The sequence below is a fragment of the Perna viridis genome, chromosome 9, assembly GCF_037379345.1.
Source record: "Perna viridis isolate PV_CMFRI_1.1 ecotype Kerala chromosome 9, ASM3737934v1, whole genome shotgun sequence".
Lineage (NCBI taxonomy): Eukaryota > Metazoa > Mollusca > Bivalvia > Mytilida > Mytilidae > Perna > Perna viridis.
Window position 1 is genome coordinate 29,192,181 of NC_142453.1, and position 18,363 is coordinate 29,210,543.

The 18,363-nt window shown below is 33.5% G+C and overlaps 2 protein-coding genes across 3 annotated transcripts; both read left to right on the forward strand.

Moving 5' to 3' along the window:
* The first annotated feature begins 362 nt into the window (after window positions 1–362).
* Window positions 363–17,947, forward strand: LOC148607673 (uncharacterized). 2 transcript variants are annotated; one of them, XM_088544685.1, is made up of 2 exons: window positions 363–603; window positions 16,504–17,947. In XM_088544685.1, exon 2 carries the CDS (start codon window positions 16,505–16,507, stop codon window positions 17,144–17,146), a length of 642 nt encoding a protein of 213 aa, XP_088400811.1. In that variant the 5' UTR covers window positions 363–603; window position 16,504; the 3' UTR covers window positions 17,147–17,947. The 2 variants fall into 2 exon arrangements, with proteins under 2 accessions (XP_088400811.1, XP_088400810.1); XM_088544684.1 differs by lacking the exon at window positions 363–603 and adding an exon at window positions 14,839–14,960.
* Window positions 1,113–3,746, forward strand: LOC148607674 (uncharacterized). Its single transcript, XM_088544682.1, has 2 exons — window positions 1,113–1,462; window positions 1,913–3,746. The coding sequence occupies exon 2, from the start codon at window positions 2,083–2,085 to the stop codon at window positions 3,646–3,648; it is 1,566 nt and encodes a 521-aa protein (XP_088400808.1). The 5' UTR covers window positions 1,113–1,462; window positions 1,913–2,082; the 3' UTR covers window positions 3,649–3,746.
* Window positions 17,948–18,363: the final 416 nt, after the last annotated feature.

The window sequence follows — 18,363 nt, forward strand, 5'->3', positions numbered from 1 at the left end:
AACCCAAGGTAAAAATCCCAAAGAAAATTCCGTCTTTCCTTTATACGTACTACACATTATTCTACTTATTGGAAATATTGAATTATAAATCCTGGTCCCGATTTTGCTGATTCTCACAATATTTCATTCAAAAGTAAAGATTCGTTAACCGACAAATCCATCTCCATTTGTAACCTCAATGTAAGAAGTATCAGAAATAAAACGGCATTTCTCGAAACTTTTGATGAAGAGTTTGATATTCTCGTTTTAACAGAATGTCATCTTGATAGCTTAATAAAAAACGATGACGTAAATCTAGATTTTTTTAATCCGAATCCACTGCGGAAAGATCGAACCATCACTGGTGGAACCTCAAAAATACCATATAAGAATATTTAAAGTGTGGAATTGGTGTTATTTTCTCTTCAAGCTTGTTTCTAGGTTTATTTTTTTCTGACAAAACAATGAATAATGGGTTTGAGAGAGTTCAGTAATAGTTCTACATATTGACTCTCATAGACTGCATTATTTAAGCACCCGTCACATTGAGTATTTGGAACCCTGAAACCCGACCGCTCCTCTTAGTCGATCGTGTCATTGACAAGGCAAAATCCAGTGGAAAAGGTAAGCAGCTTATTTCTATATCTTGCGGTTTCAGAAATTTGAAAATAGTGACATCCTTCTATAGGAGTTCATTGTAAAAAAAGAAGGGATCCAGGTTATTATTAACTCATTTTCGCCTAAATTTTGTCCGAAATTTACAAAATATTCCAACAAAAAGGGAGAGGTAATATTCGATACTTCATGGGTCCACCTCTGTCATGTGTGCATTGACAATGACAGATTAAGATCCAATATCATAGATCTAATTTATTGAGCCTATTTTTCACAAGTAGCAACTAATTCAATAAAATTAATGTTTTACTTAATATCTACATAAATTATAATTAAGTTCATGACCAGTAACTAGTTTATTGATTTTGTTCTTATTATAGTATTTTAACAAACGAAAATGGGTGTAAAATTAAAACATTTGCGAACCCATTTATATGCATTCAAATTAATTGATGACATATGATATTTTTAACTGTTATGATTAATAAGTTTTAGTATTTACATGTAATGCGATATTTTGTACTACTGTTTGTGATTAAAAACTTCCTGACTTATCCGATTACAATTCAACGCATTAAACTCGTTCATGGGTGAACTGAAGAAAATAAGAAAGAAATTTGTTAAGCTCTACCGGTGACACATATTGAATATATACCGTTTATTTGGCATCGTGTTGTCTAGAGCCTCATAATTGTTTCTGTTTATTTGTGTTACATCTTTTCTCAGTGATTAAGTGTGTAATAAGCTGACAACTCTTGTGTTATTATTTTATGTACACGCGTGGTACAACGTAAACAGATGTATCGTTTGCGACAAGCATGGCGCTCGTGTTTTATCATACGGAAATATTTAATCACTTTTTCACATGGTAAGTGTATTGTTTATTTTTTATTTACATTTTCATTATCTCAAGGAGCACGTGTTTTGTCACTCCATTGTATGTACGTCATACTCCTGTCCCCGGTGTGTCTTCCTCCATTGTCAGAATGTCATATTTCAAGTGTTTATTAAATCCCGCATTTGTACTTACTGAATATAAAGTGTATACAGCCAAAATAACACAACTTTCTCAAATGTAAGAAGTTTTAAAAATGAAAACTCCTTCCTTTAGAATTATGCATACATAAACTTTGTTACAGATCGACACTTTCCCTTGTGAAAGTACGAAACCTTTCACATGTTGATAAAAAAAAATCTGCATGTTCACGTTCTTGGTTAGAATGATTAAAAAGTATACGAAGTCAATTCAAAGGCAAAGATACTCATCGGTATTCAAATATGGTATAAAACTTACAATAGTCTGAATATTTCTTTGTAGGTGATCGAAGTAGCTGACGAGGAAATTATAGTAACCAATGGCAAGATGTTCATGATATTCAAGATCGTAAGGAGGGGATTAGAAAACTTTAAAACATGTGAACTAATATTATTATCCATCTAGGTCGAAGTCCATGACAATACAATCGATTATCTTCCGTGAAGAAACCGATGCATATAACCGTATCATCAATTTTTATTCATATATGGATTATCCTCTTTTTTACTCAAGTTACAAAATGTGCAAATTATACCACACAAGGACGCGACAATATAACTACGGAGGCAGCTGTCATCGATCGTAAGGGCAATGGACACTTCAAAACAATTGAATACAACCTTGAAAAGTGGCTTGAAAAACAAACGACGAATATAAAAAAAGTCCAAAGTATTACTATAATACCAATTCTAGCACTTATTGTGTTTTTGTGGATTATTTGTTTTCGTGCATGTAAATGGATACGCCAGGATTCCAAATACAAAGAGCGTGGTTGTAGTTATGATGTCACATCGTACGTTATCGTGAAAGAGGAGGACAAGGATTTTGACAATGTTGATTTCTCCAGCTCTACATTTTTGTATGATACAGTCACATCTAAATTCAGCTTACAAGAAATGCTTGATTACAAAATGTACGATACGGTGACGTCCCACGCGTCTATTCTAAAACGAACCATGTCGGAACAAAACCGACGTAGCCCGACGCCGGACGGAGTGAAGCAAGAACAGCAGAAGATGGTGACCCAGAAAAAAGGAAGGTTTAGTGTCGCTCCAGTCATTGATAATTATGTCCGCTTGAAAAACATTTATTCAAAGAAAAATCCACCAGTCAATCGGGCAAGGGAAGTTAATTTGAGTGCATCACTATCTGGTAATAGCCTTCGTTTAAAAAGAAAACAACCGCCAAGGAGGTCAACGTCGGACAGCAGACTTGCAGAACATGCCAAAGAGAAGGGGAAGAAAAACGATATTGGACTGCAAGTCAGGTTGGAGCGAATAAAAGAGAGATTATCTCATAGCGCGTCTATTGATTGTAATACAAGTGAAAGTGAACATTCTATTCAGAATTCTCATAAGTTTGACTCATCTGTACGCTCTAATGGTGACAAGATTGGAAAAAATAAATTGAAAGAACAAAATCATTCAAGGGTGGAAATGGGAAACAAAATAGACACTATGGTCGAGATACATTCTGAAGATAAAAGCTCATTGACACAATGTTCTTATACAAATCAGCGGGGTAATGTTGCAGGTCCATGCATTTGCTTGAATGGTCATATACAAGAAGATGAAGTCTTTGATCAATATTCTGAATTTAATGAACCTTTACAGGACAATTGTGTCCTTGACTTTACTTCTGAAGTACACGATACCTCTTGTGTTTCATTAACAAGGTTCGAAAACGGACATTCCAAAGTTGAAATTCCAAATAACCACCGAAATTCATTGTCTACCTCAACTTTGAAGTTTTTTCCAAATTCGTTGCAAACTGATGCCATTTGCGGCAACAATAATATTCCAAAATATGAAGAATCGGATTCCGTGTCGAGCTTAGAATCTTCCGTATCAGGACATTCCCAAATTAAAGGTAATGACAATGTACATTCTACGAATGAACTTAATGTAAATGGTGCTATGACTACACTTCGTTCAAACCACGATCAATGTTCCTCAGTTGACGACTACAGTCCCAAATACGTCTGTCTCTACTTAAATTCGGGTTCTGCTAGTGATTAATTGTGTTCAAATATACAATTTTTCTACCAGAACGAGTGTAAGAAACTGCAATTTCTTATTTTTTATATCTATATTTAACATAAAGAATTAGAAATGTGTCAAGGATCTTTTGATTAATTTAAACATATTTATTTGCAAAAGGGTTGTAGCACAAATTACTGTAAATGCAAGACGTACGCTTGCCGAATCCCAAAAGGGATTCATCTTCATGGTCTCAGTCTTGTATTCTTTGCCCAATAGGCTTCTATAGTACATTGTATACCTTAAATTTTCATGATTTAAAAAAAAATAGACAAGGAGTTTCAGTCTAACTTTTGAGCATGTTTTTTCCATTAAGGAAATGTCAAAAATGATTTTTAGGTCCATTTTAGAAAAAAAGGTACGAACTTTTGGTACACCAGGACAGGTCGAACTAAAAATAGACTTTTCTACTTTCAGTTTTATTTTGAGTTCATAAAATAGACCCCTTTTCTGAAGCATTATTTTTCATGAAAATACTCTTTTTCCTCAAACACAAGTTTTTTTGTGTCATAGCTTGATATTAACCCTGTACTTTTTATGAAAAATGATAGTCATTTGCCTAGAAACAAAAACAGGAAAAGGCAAAAAGTAAGCGCATTATATTTTTTAGCCACCATGTTTTGATACCTTATGAGCAATTGTGGAAATAATTATCTACCTTTAGAAGTTTGTATATACAGTCAAACCTATCTAAACCGAACCAATTTTGGACTGTAGAACTTGTTCGGTTTAAAACGAGGTTCGGTTTTACCCAGGTTCAAAATACATTAGTCTTCAAAGTTAGTATCTGGTTTATACAGATTTTCGATTTTATTCAATTAATGGTTTAGAATTAATGGTTTAGACGGTATTACTGTATTTGTAGCTCAAACGGAAAGACTGCAAAGCGGTTACATACAGCTTAAATGATCCAGTTTTGATGGGGTTTTTGGCTACTCAATGGTCCAGTTTTGATTGCGTTTTTGGCTACTCAATGGTCCAGTTATGATGGGGTTTTGGTTACTCAATGGACCAGTTTTGATGGGGGTTTTGGCTACTCAGTGGTCCAATGGTTGATCATGGTTTTGCAAGAGTTTTGGTCGATCAAGGATCGAGTTTTGACAGTTTGATTGATTGATCAAGGATCCAGTTTTTACAGGTTTTTGGTTGATCATTGATCCAGTTGTGACAGAGTTATGATTGATAGAGAATCCAGTTTTGACAGGTTTTAGTTGATAAATGATCCAGTTTTGACAGGTTTTGGTTGATCAAGGATCCAGTTTTGGCAGGATTTTGGTTGATAGAGGATCCAGTTTAGACTGGGTTTTCTTATACAAGGATCCAGTTTTAACAGTTTTTTTTGGCGGGGGCGGGGGGGATTAAGGCCAAGTTTTGAGAGGTTTATTCGTGATCAAGGGTCCAGGTTCTAGGTTTGACAGGGTTGTAGGCGACCAAGGATGCATTTTGACAGTATTTTGTGATCAAGGTTCCAGTTTTGACAGTTTTTTGTGATCAAGGGTCCAGTTTTAACAGTATTTTGTGATTTAAGGTCACTGACAAGTTTTGACAGGTTTATTTATTGTTAAGGTTCTAGGGTTTCGTTTTATCAACGATTCAGTTTTGAAAAGGTGTTTAGTTAATTATTGCTTAAGTATTTTGGTAATTAAGGATCCAGTTTTGATAGCGTTGCTGTCGATCAAAGGATCAATTTGGTCAAGGATCCAGTTTTTACAGGAATTTTGTTATCCATGATCCAATTGTTCGCAATCGTTTTTTACATTTTCTGAAGTGTGATGTGACAGGATTTTGGTTTTCGACAAATGTTATGTTTATTCAGTATTTTCTAGTAAATCAAGAGTCCGTCGAAAAACATGGCTGCCGTTACTAAAAATAGAACATAGGTGTCCGACAGTAGTTTTTCGTATATATCTTCTAAATTCTGACATGGATAAATGTGTTTAGTATGATAAGATCTATTTGTGGTCAAATTTTCGTTTTAATCCGTTAAGCCATGTTGGTGTTATTGCCCCTTTTTGACGTCTTTTTGCTATTTAAAATGTTATTCCTTTCAAAAATCTTCTCCTCTGACACTACTTGACCAATTGAAACCAAATTGGTATTGATGTTCCTTGGGGTATCCTGCATAGAACTGATGTGGGGATATTTAATCTGTCGAAAACATGGCCGCCGTTACTAAAAATAGAACATAGGGGTCAGAAAGTAGTTTTTCGAATATATCTCCAAAAACCGTTAGGTTTAGCCAAATTCTTTTAAGAGCTGAAATGATCCTTATTATTTGGACTACAAAAGTCATCATGGATGAAAGTTGTCAGATGACTCCTTGTAAGAGCTTATGCCCTTGAAAGGGGAAGTATGATGCTTTTTTTTTACAGTTTTCAGCCAATATCTTGAAAACTATTATAGATAGAAAGAAACTTACAATTGCTGAAATGATCCCAGTGAGAAACCCTACCAAAGTTTTCTTGAGTCTAAATTATTGAACAACCTTTTATTAAATTTTTTGCCCTTGAAAGGCAAATTTCAACCAGGTTAGGGATTCAGGCTCCTGGGAGCCTCTTGTTTAAAGATCAGATTCAGAAGTATTGTGTATTGTACAGTGTCACTTTGTCAACTAAGAGTTCTAAACTAATACATTTCGCTCAAAGTAATTATGTGTTCAATACAGTATCATATTCTCCAAGTCAAAACAGGACTACATTTTTTTCTTTTTGAAAAATAGCCGGACCAATTTGAATTCTTTAAGATACTTGTTTCGAACAACCAATTATACTATATTCATGTTTTGAATTTCAATTTAAAAGGTTTATATATTTCAATTATGTGGGTTACGTGGTAAATACCACATTAACAGAGGAAGTTAAGATCGTCTTTGAGGTAGAAAATCATCAGATTTCAGACGAAGCAGTTATAAGCCAAAGAACGTCTGTATTAGTAAAGACTGACCTGCATGACCCCATGTTTACATTTTTATCAGATCTTATTTTTAAATAGGGACTAGTTTGTCAATTTTTGCTTACAGTAAAATGGTTTCAATATTAAGGGCTTCGTGAAGTATTGCCATCACTTAGTATCCGTCGTTGTCGGTAAACTTTTCTCCAAACATCTTCTCTGAAACAACTTAACATATTTTGATGAAATTTGGTACATGTATAAATGTTACTAAGGATATCGTGTACAAAATAGAGTTGGGATTTTTTTATCCGTTCAAAAACGTGGCCGCCATGTCTATTAATAAGAATAGAGCCACTTTTTTCTAGGTTTATCTAAAAAATCTATAAAAAAGATGACTTTCCTTCTTCGGCTTAAAGAGCTCTACAAAATTCTCTATTAAGTCGGCATGTTATAGTTATTGCCATTGAAAGGCGAAGTATGATGGGTGTATTTTCGGATATCCAACTATGAATTTATAAAATTTACAATAAGGCCTACAAAGGTCGTCATTGGGCCTTAATTGTAGGACAACACCTTGTTAGAGTTATTACCCGTGAAAGGCAAAAAATGAACCAGGTAAGCGATTCGGGCTCCTGGGAGCTTCCCGTCGTTTTTGTAAAATCTTGTCAATTCGAGTTTCAGATTTCCCCTTTTTTTAAGTCCAAACGAAGAGGCTTTTATCAAAATTATTGGTTAAGACGATATCACCGATATTATAGGTCTCACTGTGTATGCCTTCATGTTAACACAGGGTTTGCTTAGTATTCAATGACATTATAAACAGTACCATAACTTGAAATTTGATCAACCTATACTGAATATTACATGTCAAAATCTGTATCGCATGCTGTATCAACCCGAGAGAGACTCCTATATAACCCCAAAGGTCACCGGCCTACGGGGTGATATAGCATGTGATACAGATTTTAACATGTCATGTTCATCATATCATATATTTTAACCATACTTCAAATATAGTCTGTGAAGGGGTGCGATATAAGAAAAGCGATATAGGTCTATGAGTGTGATATAGGGTATGCGATATAGGGTTTAAACAATCACTTATAGTGCATTTACAAAAAAAAGGTTACATTTTAATCTTTATATATGATATATGCATATTACCTTCCCAAACTGAATACAGATAAGATGCAAAATGTTTCGGATAGATGATATATGTACATGTACCCGTACAACCGATGATGCGGGTAAAGCAGATACCTAACAAGCGTGTGCATTATTCTCTTTCTCCTTTCCTTGTCTCTTGATGTCGAATTACAAGGTTGGATGTTCGATTAATGTGTGACTGTTAACTTTAGTGTCTGTCTCCCTGTTAAAATTCATTTTACAAGCGTAAAAAGTGATATTTTAGTTTTTTATGTTGTCAACTTTCAATGTGTATAATGCAGATGAATACATGTACACGTACCATGTCTTCTCATTATAAAAAGGGCATGAATATAAGAGAAAGGCAGATATTAATTAAGAACCATATAATTAATAATAATAAGTCATTATGAGGTAATTATAGCGACATAATTTACATGTATTGGCGACTTTCCATAATACATTGTATATACATAATTACAATATGTCACATCGATATACATTGTTACATTTTAACCGAGTTTATTATTTAGTGTCAGTCCCTCTAAAAACCAGGCAGTGGTTACAAAATGGTCTGTATATTAACCAACTGTGTGCATGAGTATCTTGTTATTCATTTGACAAGTTGGATACTGCGACTATTCATTGTCCTTTGCGCTCATCGACCTAATTGAAAAAAAAAACAGGTAATTCATGACGGGGTACCCTTTCCCAATCCTTTCTCCATCCCATGTCCTCTCCTTTCTCCCATCCCCTCTAGATCTATCCCAGCCCCCCTTTTGACCTGATTAGTTGCTAGCTAAATTTATTTACTTGTTTATATTGATGTATTTACGCCTGTTTACAAGAATTAGATACACCAAACAAAAAGGAATTGTCGACATGCAGTAAAAATGAAAGTTGTGGATTAACGTTACGTTAACGGATGTAACGAGAATAGGAGTTGTGAATATGTGAAAGAGACAACAACCACACCCGGATGAAAATTTCTGCCCATTTGTCTTTAATGAACGACGAGGAAACCCTCACACCATAGGGCATGCTGCAGCTGCCCCCAAAACATAATTATATACAGGTACAGCGAAATAGTTGCCTCTTTTTAATCAAGTAACATAAAAATAAACTGAAGATGGAAACGAAACAAGACATACAGAGGACAGAAATTCCTGACTTTCGACAGATAAAAAAATGCGGCGGGGAAAAAGTACTTTGGCGTGATCACAACCCTTCCCTTTAAAATCTTGCTACTGTGGAAAAAAAACTGCACAATTAAACACACCTAAAATCAGTTCAAAAAAAGGTCTGAGTCCATTTTTACAACAGAAATTAAGTATACTTCCTACTGTTCTAACTTCAATGTCACCCGAAAGTTGCACAAATAAACACACTTAAAATCAGTTAAAAAAAGGTCGGAGTCTCTTGTTACAAAAGTAATTAAGTATATGTCCCATTGTTCTAACTTCAAGGTCACCCAAAAGGTAGTTCATTTTATTGTCGACGGTAATTTTTTTCTCGCTTTCGTAATACTTCATTAATGATAAAATTTCATTGTAGTTTTTTAACCACCATCGACATAAAAAAAAATCACGATTTTTTATCATTAGTATACATTACTGCTTGTATTACCACATTCATGCACCGGGGCTTGCTCCCACTTTCAGATGTGCAGCCAAAGTAATATATATACCCAAAGATATTAGTCGGGCTTCATATTTGATCGTGAGAGCAAGTTGTGTTTCATGCGGCATAAATTCTAATCGTATAAATACTCATGCGTCTGCATACGGTCCAAATATCCCATAATCCTACACTAACAAAGTAATTAATTTTACTTGAAAATTCAAAGAGGATTTTAAAGTAAATGTTTTGACAAGTGCATGTATCGTACAGGAACATCCTACCAGTGTATTAGATTTTGCTGCCTGAAGGGATAAAAAATGCTGCTGATTACTTGAGTCTCGTTTTGAAACTGGTAGGTGTCTCGTAGCATACATAACATAATTAACAAAAAAATCTGATATTTTAAATACTGCAGAAGAGGACCAACTTTAGCGATTCATTTCTACAAAGAAACTAGAAACACTATGAGCAAAGCTCACTAAAGGATACAATCCCCACCTCAGAAACCATATCAATATATAAGCAAAGTCGTTAAAATGGAGGTTGATGTCGCAAAGTCTCATATGGAATCCCACAATATTGCATACATAAATAAAGCTTCTGTTAAAATATTAAGTGGATATGATATTAAAGTAGTTGCAAGAAAAACTAAGTAGAAAAATGCAGATGGACGGATGGTCACCATGGTTACTATATATACAATGTGCCTTCCGTTTCAAAGCTGGGGTGTAATAAATTGACAGATTTTTCCACGTGTGAAAGTAGATCTTAATGACCACGCACAAAAATACTGAACTATGTATAGACCTGAAAATAGTCAACATGTAACAACCTTCAAAAGAAAATGAACAATCGCTGCTTTTTACATTGTACTTGGCCAAAACAAACTTGTGACTGATCGATGCCTCCGTTATCACAAACATTATAGAGTTCTTTATCCTTTGTAATGATAGGCATTAAATAAAAAAATATGCTGCATTGGTTCAGGGATAAGGTCATAACTTAATGAATCGCTCTTATGATATATTTATTGGCCTATTAATATGGTGTAAAGTCATGTTGTAATAATATTATAATTATAATACTGTAGTATGACTGACAATATCTTACTGCCTATGAAATCAGACTATGAGTAACTAATAGACTTAACTTTACAATTGTTCGGACCAATGAAAAGATTTACGTACTATTCTTTTTTTCTGAAGACATCGGACCCCGGTACGGTGCGCCGAATGGGACTCTTGTGGTTTTGTACTCAAAATTCAATTTTGTACAGACAAAAGTGAATTTTGTTCAACAAAAATGAATTCAGATTAAAGTCAATTTTGTATGCAAATATAGTTTTTACAAAATCCCTTGAATATCCAAATGAATTCTCTCATCACGATTTTGTAAGGTTTTTCATTGGATATATTAACCGCAGGTTTCCGATTACTTCGAGCAACACAGGATGGTTAAGGCCGTTTTAAGTGAAATTTAAAAAAAAAATCAGTTCAATTGTTTCTACAGTAAAAATATTTTGAAATTATACGTTTTCTATGAGATTTGTTTGATAAAACAGGTTTTAAAATACGCGATTTTTCTACTTCCGATTTATTGGGATTTTTCCTGGTAAAGCACGTGATTATTTCCTGACATCTTTCAACTCAACTATAAAATGCTTTGTCCGACCTGTTAATCGCAACCAAATGTATTAAAATTTGATAAGATAATTTGTATTAATGTATTTGTCCCAAATTAGAAATGAAATGTCAGATTTTAGCCAAGAAAATCATATTAGAAATGAGTTGTGCGGTGAAATTTGTTAATCTGTCAAAGTTGGCCCAAGATTATTTTATTCCACTATCCCTCACGATTCTTTTTGCCGAAAACAGATAGATTCCTTATTTCATTCCGATTTTATTGATGAATGACACAAAAAATTCGGTTGAGTGGAACAGGTCGGGCGCGATGGAAAACCGACATAGTACGTGTCTAACTTTCGTTTCCCTTTTGTTTACAAAAGCCCAAATAGATTCAAGATCAAGTGACACACTGGGTTATACGATTACGATATCCGATATTTGTGCTTTATTATAACCGTGCACATTCGAACCATATCCACTGTATTTCAGTGAATGCTTTAAGTTTGTAATACACGTGTACATGATGCTGCACATCTTGAATTAATTTGCATATCCAAAGGATTCTGTAAACTAATTTGCATACAAAATTGACTTCCGTGACACAAAAAAGAATTTTGTCTCACAGAATTGACTTTTGATCACAAAAAGATCAAGTTCCATTCGGCGCCCCGTACCTGGCGCCACAAAAGTTAAAAATACTTAAGTCTGGGAATATTCTTAACTTCCGTGGTAACTGCAATCAAAGTCCTTGAAATTGATGACGTTAAAGAATTTTCTCAGACTTAATTATTTTCTAATTTTTGTGGCGCTGGGGCCAGGTCCAAACAAAAAATGAAACAGAATGATAGACAAAAGTGAAATAAAATGATAAACAAAAACTAGAAACATAAGTAATTGGTATATGTGTTTATATAAGTTTTATACTACCGGTTCGATCGATAGTTTCGTGTTAGCCTGCTCGTCACGAGTGCGGGAGGCCGTTGATTTTATACTGATCGAGTCAAACCAAGGTCTTTATACTAGTAGTCATTGCTTCTCCGCTAAACACGCGTCTTAAACGAGATAATATGACGACTAGTTTGCTTGATGTCAGAATAATGTCTCCGAGCGGGATGACACATTAGGTCTCAGTATCGTATTAATTTTCCCGTAGACTTCTATAGTGGAGTGCATATTTTTAGGATTTAAAAATTTTTTTATGTAAATTGATTCAATAAAACTTTAACTTATGTAGCATTTCTAAGGACATGTGAAAAAATAATTTTCCGCAAAGAAAATAGGTTGAGTCTACGAAGATCGGACGGAAAAGTAGTCTCGAACTATAAATAGCCATTTTCTCTACTTTCACTTTCGTTTTGTACTCATCAAACCAACCTTTTCAGTGGAACATTTTTATTGTATTATGTTAGATTTTCCTGTAAATAAGTTTGTCATCTTATAGTGTGATGTTTGCTCTATTTTATAAGTCATTGTTCATATCTTTTGACAAAACATTAGTTTGTAGAGAGGCAAAAAGAAAACGCACTATATTTTTACAGCATCCTTGTTTACACCCGCTCAGCGATACTGGTACCAGTAGGACTGCTTCTGTGAGCTAGAATATTATACATGCGACACTGCTTTTTAACATTAATAAATAATAAAAGAAAAACAACTCTTGTCAGAAAACTAAGCAATACTAACTTTTGAGGTGATACGCATTTTTTATCGGAAGATACATGTAAATTATTAGGTTAAACCATATTTTATTTAACATAATTTTATGATAAATGGAACAAAATCTAGCAGTAAGGAAATCCTATGTTATATAGCCCCTTTCTCTTTAAGTAAATTATAGAAAAAGGAAGATTCATGTGATTCATGGCTGAAAAACCCCTTTTTTTTAAGATTCATATACAGTTTATTTATAAATCCTGCAATACAGCCAACTCCTCTTTAAGCCCAGGGCAGCTATAAGGGGGTTCCCTGATTTCTTACACCCTTCACACCCAGGAATTATGTGAAGACATACAAAAAACTCCCATTTTTGGTTCAAATTAAACAATTATAAGTAAAACATTCACAATTTACTTATTCGCAAGTGTCAGCCACATACACCTTGATAATTATAAATCAATGAACTCCAAAATAAATACTTTGGCACGGTCGTTTAACTGCACTTCTAAACTTCCCGACTTTTATGTCGTTGGTTTTGAATAAAGAATAGACAAAAGATGTGGGAATTGTCGTATACACGTGCTTTATACTGATAAAAAGAAGTTCGTGCACATTATATTTATTTTAAAAATAAATGGATTATAACAAACTGATTAGCTGAATGTAAATAAATTTTCTGGGTATTTGTAATTTTTTGGGAGAAACTTGCAGAAATGTGTAACAAAATTGTATGTAGTTAATATTATATCACGCATAGAACGCATACAAATAAGATAGGACATACATATTATATGATTCATATTAAACAAGTAACAATACATTGGAGGGAGTGGCTAGCTACAATATGCTATCCATACTATAGACTGCAATATTACATAACAATTTAATGAAAATCAATGAATACCGTTTTCATTTCGAGGTACAGGTTTTCACCTATTTTACATCTGTTTCTTCTTGATATGAAGGCAACTTCATTTATTACCATATTACAAATCATAAATTTAGAAATTGCCTTTTTTTCATACTTGGCAATATTCCTATATTTCCATATTGCCCACTTGACTCTTGCCAAAATCGTTTCAATTAATAAATGTTTTATGTCCAAATTTTGGCATCCTAATATTAAGACTTTTTCTGAATTTTGTATAATGTCAATATTCATATGTGTGCACAAGTCGGCAATCATCTAAAAAATATCGTTCCAAACTTCTTTCACCAATTTGCATGTAAAAAATAAATGATTAAAGTTTTCCCTTTCGTTACAGAAATAACATGAAACATTTGAAAACAAATTTTTTTTTGTAACAATTCCTCGGTATAAATAATATTATGGAGCAGTTTCCACTGCAGTTGCTTAGCTTTTCTATTCCCAAAATTGTCTTTTAGTAAAACCCATATCTTATCCCATTGAATACGTTCGTTTATGAAGAAATTTTCTCATTTTTACTCACAACTGGGAGTCAGTGGGAAGTCATAGAAACTCTGTATTTGTTTCAATGTTATATCTTTTGTCGCCATAACCTTTGCCCTCTCAAAATGTGTGTTAATATAATGTTATGAGTGATGAAAAGCCTTCATATTTTTATTTTTGATATTTTGTTTGAATTGCCATAGTTAACAGAAATTAACATTCAGTTTTTCATATAACCCGTGTTCTTGGGAAATAAAATTATATAGAATGCACTGTAGATTTCAAAATTAAGGGAGATAACTCTGTAAATGACGCTCAAATACAATAGAATCTATTAGATTTTCAATGTTGATTATCTCCTAAGAGCAGGCAGATTTGAATGAATAATTACACATTTCATAGTACAGACCCATAAAACAACTTAATTACAAAAACAAAAATATGTAGCTTTTTTGGAGGAGGGAAGGGGGGGGGGGGGTAATAACATTTTTCAGATTTTGCATGATTCTTATAAAGACTACTACTTAATATTTTAGTGTAAGTACACATTAGTCCACATGTTAATTGGCGACTTGCATCATGATGACATTTAATATCTTCATCCGACCCACCCTATGCACTAACAACTTATCACACGGAGTGATATTCTGTTTATAACTCAATGCCATCATAATCCTACTATTAGCCTGCCAAAAAATCATGACCTAGTAAGGTGTAGTTCTTGTAGGTTTTTAAAATTCAAATGAACTGTTAGATAGACTAAGATGATTTGTCTTATGTGCATTGTTTAAAATGATTTAAATTCAGAATATGAGTCAAGGTTGGTTATGAAATAAACATATGCAGGAGGTTTGTTTTTGTTGCAATTTTATGAGAAATAACATCTGCATATTGTGACATTGATTTCAGTCATTTTAATCCTGTCTCCTGCTACAAGGAGGGTAAGTGTAATTTTTAATTGTGGTCATCACAAAAAAGTTAACTTTCTCCCTTGTTTTTTTTTTTATGCAGTACTGATTAAGCATCTTAAATTTGTCATTTTCATGTCAATGCCGTTTTAAGTACACGTTCATATAAGTTTTTATGCAGTACTGATTAAGCATCTTAAATTTGTCATTTTCATGTCAATGCCGTTTTAGGTACACGTTCATATACGTTCTACGACGATTGTATATTAGATAGCGTACATGTATGGTGTTTACAAATATTATGATAAAATAAAATAAATAGGATGACCACTCACGAGATACCCCTCAGGTTTTGCATTTTGGAGAAATAGTATAAATTGGATGATCACTCGTGAAAATACCTTCAGTGTTTTACATTTGGGAGAAATAGTATCAAAACAGAATTATAATATCAAAATAGCAGATTCACAATGACATTACCAAAACAATCATCGAAAATGTCATCAAATCCATTAAGCGGTTAAGGGGGAATCAAGGATACAAAATGGGAAGTGTAACGGAAGATCGGACGAAAGGTAAGAGAAATGGACATCATGTCTATACTTAGTCCCCCCGGAAGAAAGGTAAGAAAAATGGATATCATGTCTATACTTAGTCCCCCCCACCGGAAGTTAAATTTATTTCAAATATGTCAAATGTTATTTGTTATATACAAATATATAAAAGACATCCTCTGAGTTCTGAGATTATTTCAAATATCATATAATTCGTATTAGTCGACTATTTTCAGCTACAAGTAGCTACTCTAGCACAGACCATCATTGATATGACCATTTTCTATAGGCCTAATACATATACCTAAAGGTATTTCATAGTCAACCAATTAAAACAGTAAGCTCTTAAGTAATTAATGTGAGTAAGTCCAAAATCCGTTAAGGTTAAATATATTTAAATCCTTTTAATGTCGGACCTTGTTAATCGTAAATGAAAAGGTCAAGTTCATGTAACATAATATAAACCCTACAGTAGTTCTTAAATGTTTAACCGCATTTGTGAACTCGAGGTAGCGTGCCAAGTCATACCCAAGACTTTGAAGTTAAAACTATCTGCTTCTTGTTAAATACCTGTTATTCATGATACAGAGTAATAAGTAGCTGACTAAAAGTCAGAAAAAATTGTGTTTGAGTGGGATGTTTCGTCTTCCTATACCACAATAACTATCTGGCCTTGTATAAGGCAGGTAGAAGTTGTTCGATTGATCAAATGTTCCTGCTCTGAACTGGTGCTATTGAAAGTTAAAAGGCAACCAATCAATCAATCTGAAATATTAAATTTGGACGCCTACCATTATCATATCCCTCCGTCGGGTAAAAACACGAACGCACAAAACAAATAAACAAACAAACAATTAAAACACAAAAAAAAAACAAAAAACAAAAAACAAAAACAAAAACAAAAATAGACGAAGTTATACCGTTTTAAGTAACATTTTATTTAGGAAACCGACTTTTAATCTTATAACATTACACAATTCTATCTGATATTATTTATATTGTCTGTGCATGACTTTTTACAGAATGGTAACAAATTCATCAAACAAAGGAGAAAGTGGATCGCGACTAAATGAAACTGACATTTATTTTCTGACGAAAGATGATACAACAGAAACCAATGTCGATAAAAACTTGATCTGGATATGTGTTTTAACACTGGTAGCCACACTGATCATTTGTTTTTCTGTTATTAAGCTGATAAATACCAATATTAGCCGATGGAATAAGTATAACGATCGAGGGTGCAGCTACGATGTAGCAACATGTGTTGTCTTAGAAAAACAATGGGAATATATCAGTGAAAAAGATTCAATTTCTAAAGGAATTCAGAAAAAGATCGACGCAAAAATATATGATTTGACTAAACACTATTTCGAAAATGGCACTTTGACTAACAAAACCAAATTAGACAAGAAGTTGCGGACCGACCCAGGGATGTTCTACGCAGTTCATGCTCTACACAATCATTCATTCAAGGATAAAGACAGGATGTCGGAAAATGGTATACCGGATGAGGAAGATAAATTATTGATAGTGGATACAGATGACAACGAAGAAATACAAATTGACTCAAGCATACTATCTGAATACCGGGGACCACCAGACGTCGGTGATAAACCTTTTACAGTAATAGAGATAGATGATAAAGCAACTCAAACTTTTTAGTATTTTAGAGTTTTCACTCCGAAAAAAAAAATAACATAATAACCAAACTAATAGTATGATAACATAAAAAATGAATTTGGTGATGTCTCCTTTTAATAGCTTTCATGATATAGTCTTTAAAATCATTTTTGAAAACATTTTGTTCCTAACGAGGTTGTCATGTGAAAGTAACAAGTGCAAAGATTATCGTATCTATATATTTCTCTGCGTACTAGATAGAAGCACATTTTATTTATGGTCTCAGTGAATGAAAAACTGATCTTTATTTTACATTCTAAATTACTTTGTTCTCAGTCCCTTCTTCGTCTTTTTTTTCATAATAAAAAGAAGAAACACAAAACCAGATATTTCATGATTTCATTCTGATCATGAACATAAAAAAACATCCTTATCGCTTATAGTGGCAACGAAAAAAAAAGAAGAACTCAGTCGGAGTATGTCCTACTAGCGGCTGGGCTGCTCTGATGACGCTCTGGCCTACTCCCAGACCCCACGTTGGTCCGAGAGCGTTTCCTCACTTTAACTGTTTGGAAGTACGTCAACGTGAAGAGTGCCGGTATCAATACTGCAAGTCGGGTATTTGAAGAAATAAATTAGCCACGTGCTTACATGTGTACGAGCACATGACAACTATTACAGGTTTGCCTTAAACGTCAATGAATATACATTTAATATGTGTATGATATAATATTGCCTATATTAGGTTGTAAAACATTAGAATCAAAACATATATTCCTCTCTTGTACTTTATTTATTTGTACTAATCTGTGTATAATAAAATGAGAATTTTTATAAAGACAATTGATTTGCTTCACTGATTTTTGCTTCAGCTTTGATTATTTAATTTCGTCATATATGCTTATATTTATACTTCTTCAGTATAGTAAATCGAAACGCACCTTAATTGCGACATAAAACAACAACCCCGCTCGAACTGCCTTAATGAAACTTCTTTACGCTGATGATATTGCGTAAATAGCACCAGACGAAAACAGTTTACAAAATTCTACATTTAATTCTAACCGAGAGGTGTATGAACTGAAAAAAAAAGAAAAAGAAAAAAAATGTAGTTCTCGAAGGCCCAATTAGCAATAAATTTTGTGACAATTACAAATATTTTGGCGTCTGGTTTGATGAGAACGTTACATTCAATAAACACGCAAAAGAAATCCATAAGTTAGAAAGTATAGCCCTTCCACACTAGAACCGATACTGAT

Bases quoted from the DNA above. Each gene is read 5' to 3' on its own strand.
- LOC148607673 (XM_088544685.1), top strand. From the start codon at position 16,505: ATGGTAACAAATTCATCAAACAAAGGAGAAAGTGGATCGCGACTAAAT.
- LOC148607674 (XM_088544682.1), top strand. From the start codon at position 2,083: ATGCATATAACCGTATCATCAATTTTTATTCATATATGGATTATCCTC.